Source organism: Apium graveolens, chromosome 10 (genome assembly GCF_009905375.1).
Source record: "Apium graveolens cultivar Ventura chromosome 10, ASM990537v1, whole genome shotgun sequence".
Taxonomy (NCBI): Eukaryota; Viridiplantae; Streptophyta; class Magnoliopsida; order Apiales; family Apiaceae; genus Apium; species Apium graveolens.
The window spans coordinates 205,354,107-205,365,392 of NC_133656.1; the positions used below are offsets into that span (position 1 = coordinate 205,354,107).

The window sequence follows — 11,286 nt, forward strand, 5'->3', positions numbered from 1 at the left end:
GCGGTAGAGTACTCCTTCTTCGAGGAAGAACTTGGCTGCTTTTTCTTTCAATCTTTGAGCTTTTCCTTTGTCTTCTGGGAGCTCCCCTTTGTCCAAGTATTTTATGAAGGGAGTCATCCAGTTTTGAGTGCTCTCTATCTCCAAGATCTCTCTGGATTCAATGGATGGTTTGTGGAGTTTTTCGAAGTAAACTGAGCAGTCTAGATCTGATGAGTTTCAGACTAATTTGGATAGGATATCAGCTTCTTCATTTTCTTCTCGGCATATCTGAAGGACTTGGTGGCTTGGAATTGAAGCTAAGTAGCTCTGAACCAGTGCTTGGTACTTCGCCAGAGTAGGGTCATTTGCTATGTATTCTCCGTTTGTTTGCTTGACCACTATCTGAGAATCGCTGTATATTTTTAAGTCCTGGACCCTTAGAGTACGGGAGAGCTTTAGTCCTGCGATCAATGCCTCATATTCTGCTTGATTGTTTGTTGCTGAAAAGCTGAAATATATAGTTGTCTGAACCTTGAATCCTTCTGGATTCTTGAGTATGAGTCCGGCTTCTGACCTCTCGCTTGTCGAAGAACCATCTACCTTTAAGGTCCAGGCTCCCGTACTTGTTTCCTTTTTTGGCTCCTGATCCATGTCCATTGGTTCCGGATCTTGGTCTGGGAAGTTACATTCGACTATGAAATCTGCAAGTGCTTGAGCTTTGATGGCAGTCCTGGGAATGAAGCTTAAATTGAACTAGCTCAACTCCACAGCCCAATTAACAAGTCTTCCCGAGGCATCTGGCTTGTGAATTATTTTCCTTAGTGGTTGATTTGTCACTACTCTGATTTCCCTCCCTTGGAAGTAGTGCCTGAGTTTTCTTGAAGTTGTGGCTAAGGCAAAGGCAAACTTCTCCAATCTTGGGTATCTTATTTCTGCATCTTTTAAGACTTGGCTTACATAGTAGACTGGTTGTTGTGCTCCATTCTCCTCCCTGATTAGGGCAGCTCCTACGGCTTGTGCTCCTGCTGACAAGTATAAGTAGAGAGGCTCTCCTGGCTGAGCTTTAGTTAGGACTGGTGGCTGAGAGAGGTAGGACTTGATTTCCTCGAATGCTTTTTGGCACTCAGGATTCCAGTTCACCTCTTTCTTGTTGGTTGCTCCTTTGAGTAAATCGAAGAATGGTAGGCACCTCGCTGCTAGCTTTGAGACAAATCTCCTGAGTGCTGCTAGGGATCCTGCTAGTTTCTACACATCTTTTTGGGTCCTGGGAGCTTTCATCTCCTGGATTGCTTTTATTTTCTCTGGATTGGTTTCTATTCCTCTGTTGCTGATCATGAATCCTAAGAACTTGCCTGCTCCTACTCCGAAGGTGCATTTCTCCGGATTCAGCTTGAGTTGGTTTTTCCTCAGGTTGTCAAAGTACTCCTTCAGATCTTCCACATGTCTTGGTACAGTTGTTGATTTCGAAATCATGTCATCGACATAGCATTCCAAGTTTCTCCCAATCTGGGACTTGAATATCTTGTTCATGGCTCTTTGGTAAGTGGATCTTACGCTGGTAAGCCCGAAGGGTAGCATCACATAAACATAGACTGCTCTGTGAGTTATGAATGCTGTTTTAGGAATATCCTTCGGGTTCATCTTTATCTGGTTGTATCCGAAGAAGGCGTCCATGAAACTAAGCATAATGTGTCCAGAGGTGGCATCCATCAGTTGATCAATGTTTGGAAGAGGATACGGGTCCTTCGGGCATGCGTCATTCAGGTCAGTGTAGTCCACACACATTCTCCATTTGTCGTTGGACTTTTTAACCATGACCACATTAGCTAGCCACTCCGGATATTTGATTTCTTTGATGATTCCTGCTTTGAGTAGCTTTTCTACTTCTTCATCAATGGCTCTTTGCCTCTCCGGAGCAAAGTTTCTTTTCTTCTGTTTTACTGGTTTTCTGTTGGGGTTGACATCCAAGCCGTGCATTGCTATGGACTCATGTAGTCTTGGCATGTCCCTTGGACTCCAGGCAAAAACATCTTTGTACTCCCGGAGCAAGGATACTAATCTCTCCTTAAAGGACTCCTCGAGTCCTGACCCAACTTTCACTTTTTTGCTGGAATTGCTTTCATCTACCTGGACTTCTTCTGTTTCAACTGCGGCTTCAATTTTTGCTTGTTCTTTATTTGAAACCATTTGATGAATCCGGGCTTCAGAGTTCTTCTTTAGATAGTAGTTTGCTTGTTCGGGTTCTTTCGTTTCTTGCATGGTAGGACTAGCTTGTTCTGGGACTTGATTTGCCTTGTCTAGTACCATGACTTGGTTGCTTGCCAGTCTCTCTGGACTTGTTTTGTTTGCTTCTTCCGTTGTCCGGGGTCGGTGCTTCTTCATGCTTTGTTGCTTGCGAAGGACCGTAGCCTTCCTCTTGTTATGTTGATGGGTTTCTGCCACAACTAACCCCTGGTTGTAGCATGTTTCCGCAACTCCGTAATCTCCTTTAATCTCCCCGACTCCTGTCGGGGTTGAGAATTTGATCTTGAGATGGGAGATTGAAGTTATCGCTTGCATCATGGTTAGAGCTGATCTGCCAATAATACCGTTGTATGAAGAAGGAGCATTGATTACATAAAATTTGAGGACATGAGTCACTTGGTTAGGAGCAGATCCAAAAAATGACTGGTAGATACAAAGTTCCTTGGATCGGGACTAAGTTGTGACCAAAGCCATAGAGTGGGTCCTCTCGACATTCATTTGATCGGACACTCCCTAACTGCATTCTATCCACTGTGTGCTTGAAGAGAATATTTACCGAGGAGCCATTATCTATGAGCATTCTTCTTACTTCATTATCAAAGATATCTAGAGTGACAACCAAAGTTACATTGTGATGAGGATTGACTTCTTCGTAGTCCTTGCTGCTGAAAGATATCATCAGGTCTGGGAGTGATTGGATTGAGAGCACTTCTTCGCCGAAGTCTGGGCTCCGGGGTGGGGAGTGGGATCCACCTAGGACCACATTAACTACATTATTTCCTCTCTTCTGTGCTTCCCCTCTGTTGTCCCGAACTAAGTACTTGTTCATGTTCCCCTTCTTCACTTGGTCCTCAATGAAGTACTTGAGTGATAAGCAATTCTCAGTCTTGTGGCCATGGGTTTCGTGGTAATCACACTGCCTATTATAAGGCCTGCTTTCCGGAGGAGTTTGTATTGGTTTAGGAGGATAATAGAAAGGCTTGTCTTTTACCTCTTTCAAGATTTCCTCTCGGGTCATGTTGAGAGGAGTCCAGTCCGGCTCCTGCTTTGGCTCCCGGGGCTGCTTTGCGGGTCCTGGGTCACTGCTTGACTCTTTCTTAGGACCAAGTCTCTGGAAAACTGGAGTAGTTTGTCTTTCTTGGCCTTGGTTTCTTTGCTTGAACTTCTTATCCTGATGGTAACCCCCTTTCGGTCGGTCATCAGTGTTTTTGCTCCTGGACCCCCCATTTCGGGTCATCCTCATTGCTTGGAGCACATCTGTTTTCTTAATGAATCTGGCAGTCATGGAATAAGCTGCTGCCAGACTTTGTGGCTCCTTATTGATTAGCTCCACTATATACCTCTCGTTGTTCTCTGGGTCCAGGTTTCTCCTAAAAATGCTTAAAGCTTCCCTCTCATCCAAACTTGAAACTTTGTTGATTGCTTCCTGGAACCGGCGCATGTATGCAGAGAGGAACTCATTGTCATGCTGCCGGATTGTCTTCATGTGACACATGTGCATTTCGTGCGTTTTGTTTGCCCGAAAGGTTCGAAATTCCTTCCAAGAGTGGATGTTGTGGGAGGGGATCCTGCTGAACCATCTCTGGGCCCCCCTTAAGAGTTGAAGCGAAGAACCTTGATTTTGTCAAGTCATTGTAGTAATATATCTGCGCTATTTGCTCAAAGTAATTCAAGTGCTCCTCCGGGTCTCCTAGTCCATCGAAGGAGTCGAAGTTGTAATGCTTCAAGTTCCGCTGTCGGGGGATAGCTTCCAGGGAGTGGCTGAATGGAGTTAATGTTTCTCCAACCTCTACTCCTGAGTATCTGTCCATCTTTCTCTGCAATTCATAGATCATGTCTTTGAGGTCCTTCTGCCCCTCTTCTTCTTTGTCATCAGAAATCAGCTCCGGAGTAGGATCTCTCCGAGTTCTTTTGCTCCTAGACTTGGCCAATAGCTTTTCTTCTTCTAGCTGCATTCTCTTTTGGATCTTTAACTCTAGCTTTGCTTCTTCTTCTTTCCTGATTTGCTCCCAGACTTCTTCCAACTTTCTCTGCTTAGCAGCTTCTGCTTCTTTCTTGCTTTGATCTTTTTTGCTTTTCTTCCCTTTGGCTCCAATTCGGTCGAACACAGACCTCTTTGATTGTTGGGAGTCCCCGGACTCCTCCGGTTCCTCCTCTAGTTCGGCTTCTTCTTGGAGCCGGGTCTGCTCCTGCCTATATAGTCTGATTACTTCTGCTAGTTCATCGCTTGTAAGGTTTGCCATGTGCTCTTCGGCTACCGGGACATTGGTGTACTTGTACTGATTGAGCTCTATGAGGGTCCTGGCATCCCTGGTGTTTACAACTCTCTCCACTACAGGAGTGTGTAGTGGCTGATCCTGGAATGTTTCTCTCTCGGCTCCCAGGTCGAGGGCCTGGGAGTGGTCCGGCTCCTGGACCTGAGTACAGGCAGATGGTCTTCCAGAGGTATTCTTTCCTGGTATTGTCATTTCTCAACAATACCAACAACAAATAACAACAATATGCCACAGAGAATATCGATCTAAGGTTGCTTTATGAAATTTTACAGAAACTACCCAGAATAACAACAAACACTAACAAATAGCTTCCTGGGAGCGGTTTAAACAATTTCTAGGGGCTACTCAACGATGTAGTATAACGCAAATGCCATATTCAAACCAGAGCAATAACGATTAAAACTAACGATAGCTCACACAAATGTGGCTTAAATCAACAAAACGGGCTCACACAAACGTGTCCTAAAATAACGAGCACACACAAACGTGGCTGAAATAAACAACATTCATGCTTATGAAAAAGGTTGGTTGTTTGGGTTCTTACAAGTTTGAATAAATGGACTCTTTGAAGAGCTTGTTGATGAAGGTAAATCCAGGGGCACCGAGACCCAAGGATGGAGAGCCCCTCCTTCTAGCGCCAAATGATAACTCCCGGTGGCGGGGCTGCTCCTTCGGCGCCGTCTGGATCCTTCGCTGCTGTGGTGGTGTAGCTGTTGTGGGGCTCCTACAAAACAACACCGGAAGGGGGGTTTGGTCCCCCGGCGCCTCCGACGTGAGTGTAAGAACTAGTTTTTTGGGAAGATGGAGATGAATATGAATGTAAGGTGGTTGTGTGTATGTATGAGTGTGAAAGAATAATTAACCCCAAAACCTCACCTTCTTGGGCTATTTATAGCCCAATGGTAGGGTTTTGGGGTTGGTACCTCTAGATCATAGTCATTGATTCTGGGAGCGGAGGACACCTGGCCGGAGTGGATACTTTACACGTGTCAGTGCGGGACTGGCTGAGGAATGTTCTGAGGATACTCTGACACGTGCACTGATTATTCCCATGATTGATGTGTGACAGTTGCCCCTATCACGTGCCTGGGCCAACGTCTCACGTGCTGGGATCCACCAGGGTTAGGCTTGCGGACTGAGCTGGTTAGGAGTGGTAGTGCGCGGGACTACTCCTTCTAGGAGCTGTGTGGAGTTAGGGGCCTAAGAGTAGCCCTCCCAGGAGCTATATAGAGTTAGGAGCTTAGGAGTAGTCCTTTCAGGAGCTGTATAAAGTTGGAGGTCTAGGAGTAGTCCTCCCGGGGGCTATATGTACTATCAATAATAATATACGTTACGAAAACAAAGTCACGATTGTACAATTGACAAAAGCCTTTCCCACCCCAACCAACTTTATACATTGGTTGTGGGTGCAGTTAAAAATTGTGGATTGTTTTATTCATCTCTCGTTACTTTTTTAATACTAGGTTAAAATAAAATCGTGTTTGGTTAACCTAAGTGACGGTTAAAAACAAAATCGTGCTCCGTTAACCTAAGTGATTAAGTATTTATATTTATCATATCAGATTCTAAATTGAAAATAAAATCGTGTAAAATTAGTTCAAATGATTAAGTTCTTATATCTTATTGTCCCATCCGATATCTCGGTTCGACACTTTAATTCGTTCGCTCGTCTTGGATCCCGAGTTCAATTCTGATTTATTTTGAGAATTTCAAACAAATTGAATAACAAGGTTATAAGCTATATTAGTATCGATCCTGATTTATTTTAAGAATTTAGAAGGAACTCAACAGCAAAGTTATTAGTAGTAAAAAAAGAAAAGAACCTTAGATTGAGTATTGGGCTGGAAGAAGTCAACGTTGGATCTGTCTAGACTGGAGTGTCGACAATTCTGGATAAATCACCAAGTCAATACTAATCTAATCGATTCTGATACCTCTGACAGGAACCCATGTGAAACTTGAATATACGTGTAGTTGTTTAAAGCACTGTCCCCAATTCATCCATACTAATCCATTAGATATCGATCTGGTCAATAAATCAGGAATTAGAATTACGGTTAATTTTAGATAATTATTTAAGGTAATTATTTAAAATTTAGTAAGTTTTAAGTATAAAGTTAAGGGTGTTTTTATTAATGTAGGGATTTAGTTTTTTATTATAAAAATATCATTCAACCTTTATATGTAAAACCTTATTAATTTTAAATAATTTCTAAAATTAATTTTAGAAACTTTTTCCTCATAAATTAATAATCTCATTATAAAATATTTTTTCCGATCCTAAATAATAAATTTAATATATTTTTACTTTCAATAAAATAATAAATTCTCTAAAATAATATATATTTTTCGTCCCAATCTTATTAACTGTAGTTGAAATGGAATACGATAAGAATTAAATAACTTTAAAATATTTAATAATTATTATTATATTAACTTGATTTGTGATATATCATTCATGAAATGATTATTAACAATTAATCAACTTTAAAAACCAATTGGTCAAATAAGTCATTAATAATGAATCAAACTTTTTTTGAGAAATCAACGAGTTTTCATGTGCGTGAATTATTAAAGTTAAGAACATTTCTCTAAAATCCGCAACTCAATATCCAAGTTATGAGTTTTTAATATTAGGGGAAAATAGTGGATACGAAAACAATCAAACAAAATTTTTCATTTTGTATTCGTAAATGTCTAATATAAAATTTAAGTCAACAGCTCAAAATTAGATTAAATTAAAATTTTAAATATTTTAAATTAATTAAAATTAATAATTTAAACATATTAAAATTGAATATATTTATTCAACCACGACTCAATCAAATTCATATGTCGATAATGATATTTTAATCTCAAACCACCTCCTTATTATAACACCTTAAATCCTGATTTTTTTTTATTCCAATCACATACCATTCAACAAATCAAATGACCCATACAATGTTGACTTTATAATTTTATAATAAGTACAGAAAATAAAATAAAATTATTGTCATCGTCCGGGAAACAAAATAAAAATAATTCGGTGAGGTTTGACGGTGACGGCTAGTTGACCATGTAGTAACTTATATTATTTTCACTTTAACTCATTACCGATAAAAATATAAAATAAAGGAGATACTATAAGCAGGAAAATCAAAATAGTAGTAAACTTCTAATGACTTTATAGCAGTGTTCTAGAAATCGCTAGGCGTGTCAGGCGGTGAGGGTACCTTCGAGATATTAATCGACAAATCGGAGATTAATTAAACCGATTAATCGGAACATTAATAGGAAGAATATAAAAATTATTTTTAATTTTTATCATTATATAATGATCAATATGTCAAATATTTGTTTGAAACAAGAAATTAGAATGATATTAAACAATATCAACACATTTGACATGCGTTATGTACTAATTATTGAGTTTACAATATTAACTATATTTTAATTCACACTTTTAAATTGATTATAATATGTTAATTTTATATTTTAAGTGAGAAAGTAAATATATTTGATTACTTGTTACTTATTACCAATACTTTATATTAGAAATTAACATGATATTGTGTGAAATTATGAAATTAATGAATTAAATTATAAAAAGGTAAAAAAAATATTTTTTAATTGTTTTCCGCCTAGACCGCTGTTGGTGAGACTGCGTAGCTCTATGAACAGTTACGTGATAACTCAACACGATAACAACACTAGAACATGACATGTTAATAATACTACGTTTACACAAGAAATTAGGAAGAATGAAGACAAGACAAATATGAAGAATCAGAAGATTAGAAGAAAGCATGAAGTCTGTTTACAGGTCACTGAAAGAAGTTCATTAATATGATCATGCCTCAGTGAAGAACAAAGGTTAAACACTTTCAGGGTTTCAGAAATGTTGAAGATTCAGTAAACAAGTGCTACTGGAAGATTTCAGTGTATTGGCATTGATTGAAGATAGACAGTGTTCGAAACATAGGAATCTGAAGAATTGAAGACAGGGTATAAACAGAGGTTAATGAAGACGTTGTCTAAAGTACCAGAAAGGATTCCAGTGAAACTACGGTTGTTTATTGACAGTCAGTGTTTGAAGCAATAAAGTTGAGGCAAGCTTAACAATGTAATCAAGGTCATAATACGAAGACCTGAATCGGGGTTAGTCGTCTGTGAACCAGACCAGTTGCACCAGGCGTCAACAGCTCGTGAAAGGAATCTGGGTATTATTTATAGAAGAATTGTTAAGTTGGGGAACGCACTTGGATTGAACATTTATATGTTAAAGTACGAGAAGAGGTGCGCGGGGTATACAGCTCAACAGCTCAGGGGATTGGCGAAACTCAAAGTTTAATTGTTAAATTAAATAAATTATTTAATGGACTTTAATATAATTTATTTAATAAACTTAAAATGATTTATCTTATAAACTTTAAATAAGTTTATTTTATAAATCTAAATTAGTTTATTTATATAAGTTATATTTAAGTTTATTTTATAAATTAATTTAATTACAATTTAAACTTAAAAAAAAAAGAAACAAAAAAAAAGAAAAAGAAAAAGAAACAAAAAAAAGAGAAAAGAAAAACAAAAAGAAAAAGAAAATAAAACAAAACAAAAAAAAGGAAAAAGAGAATAAACAAGAAATGAAAAAAGTGTACAGGTTGGTTTTGATTAACCAAGTACATACATGTACTGGTTAATAAACTTGTCGCCACAGAAGGTGACTTGTTTTTTAACTAAGTACATGAACATGTACTTGGAGTTAATAAGTCATGTCGCTACAGAGATTAACTCCCTCCCCCCTTTGTCGCCACACAGCCTGTCACCACAGGGGAGCTAGATTAATAAAAATCAAATGATGTTGTACTAGTATACTAGTTATCGCCACAGAGGTCCTGTCGCCACAGAAAAGATAAAGCTTGTCGCCACAGAAGCTCTCATCCTCAGCAACACAATTTTATTCTTTCTACACTTGTAGCAGATCTGAAAGAAAACTTTTTATCTTCTTCTCTAACAAAAAGATAGCTGATAAAACAAGCAGCGGAGATTTACAGAGGAGTTCAAACTACTTGAATATCCGTTTAACTTCTCACCGGAATAACGTTATAATACTCGATTTAACTCTTGTATATTTTTAAGGGCATTATAATCGTTACCCGGTAGTTAAATCCTAGTACAAACAAAAGCTAGATTATTGTATAGAATTTGATTTGGAAATCTTTGTAGAAGATAGGAACTTTATTGTTTTTAGATTGTATCTGGTTAATTTATTTACCGGAGTGTAGCAACACCACTCGAGGATTTATATACGAATATATATTTCCCCGAATATCTTGTGTTCCTTATTTTTATTGTTCCAAACACTATTCCTCTCAAGAACACGAAACCACTAATCGAGCACTAAATATTCTATCCGCTAAAGATTCGAAAGAATTTTTAATTTAGTGATTATCGTATTCAACCCCCCCTTCTATGATAATTCGGGACCTAACAATTGGTATCAGAGCTAACTGATTGATACACAAATCAAGATCCTTAAATTAATTTATTTTATTAATTTTCATTTACTTAATTTTAATTTTATAAATTTGATTTAGCTATAAATTTAATTTAAATAAGTTTATTATATGAACTTAATTTAAATAAATTTATATTATAAATTTAACTAAATTAATTTATTAATTAACATTTTAGTAAATAAAATTTTTAATTTAAATTAATTCCCTCGGATTAATTTGCTGCCAGATTCGCTTGAACTAGAATATGGCTGCCAATTGTTTTTAAATAGGTGTCATTTTCTTTGGTTTATATCCAGGACTTGTACCATTTCTTTACCTGCCATATTTGGAGTTCACGCGCAAATTAAAGAAAGAGAACAGTGGTTGATTAGAAGTCACGCTCGGGTCTTGAGTGTCGCCACATATGGAGCTTAAACAATTGGTATTTCAGCCCACGTGCGGGTAAATAGTTTTAGTCGCCATAGACACAAATTCAAGCCTTTTGACTGAGTCACCGAATAAAATTACTAAGGCAAAAAGTATCGCCACGGACGAGTTCAGGCAATCTCTCTAAGGCATAATTCAACTTGTCCTCTTGATCGCCATAGAGCAGAGTCGCAATAGAGGAGTTCTCCTGTACCCTCCTTTCTAGTTGCCACATAGATATAGTAAGGAAACACTGAGTCGCCATAAAACACTTAATAATTTTTGTTACCCCATAATTTTTTTATTTCTGATTTATTTATTTTTCCATTAAATTTAAAAATTTTAAATTTAATTTTTTCTTAAATAATAATTTACATTTTATTTAATTTTTAAGAAAATTTGAAATTCTTGAAAATTAAATTTTATGTAAATATTTATTTTTGATTAATTTATTTTCTAAGAAAATTAAAATATTGGTTTAATTTTTTCTTAAATATTAAATTAAAGGTACTGAAGGATTGGTAGACTCGGGATTTCTCCGGGCTTTTAAAGTGGATTTTAATCTTTTGAAGAAAACGAAGACCATGTGCTATTCAGACTGAAAATTCCTGAACACAGAAATTTTAGATAATGGTTTTCTTACTCCAATGGAAGTGACTTCAAGACCTACAGACGAAAATTGTGAAACTTTCTCAAAGGATTACTCCATAGGATACCACTGGGTTTTCAGACGCAGAAAATGAATGAAATTTCTACCGGTACAGTTTTTCTCTAAGATTTTAAGACAACTCTAAGATTCCAGATTATACAGTCACACAGTGGTTTGTACCAATGCTATATTTATCCAGAAATCAATGAGATCATACAGGCAGGAATTGTGG

The 11,286-nt window shown here is 37.5% G+C and overlaps 1 protein-coding gene across 1 annotated transcript; it reads right to left on the reverse strand.

Annotated features, from left to right (window-relative positions):
• Positions 1-216: 216 nt before the first annotated feature.
• Positions 217-636, reverse strand: LOC141691698 (uncharacterized). Its single transcript, XM_074496457.1, has one exon. The coding sequence runs from the start codon at positions 634-636 to the stop codon at positions 217-219; it is 420 nt and encodes a 139-aa protein (XP_074352558.1).
• Between the last annotated feature and the right edge of the window lie 10,650 nt (positions 637-11,286).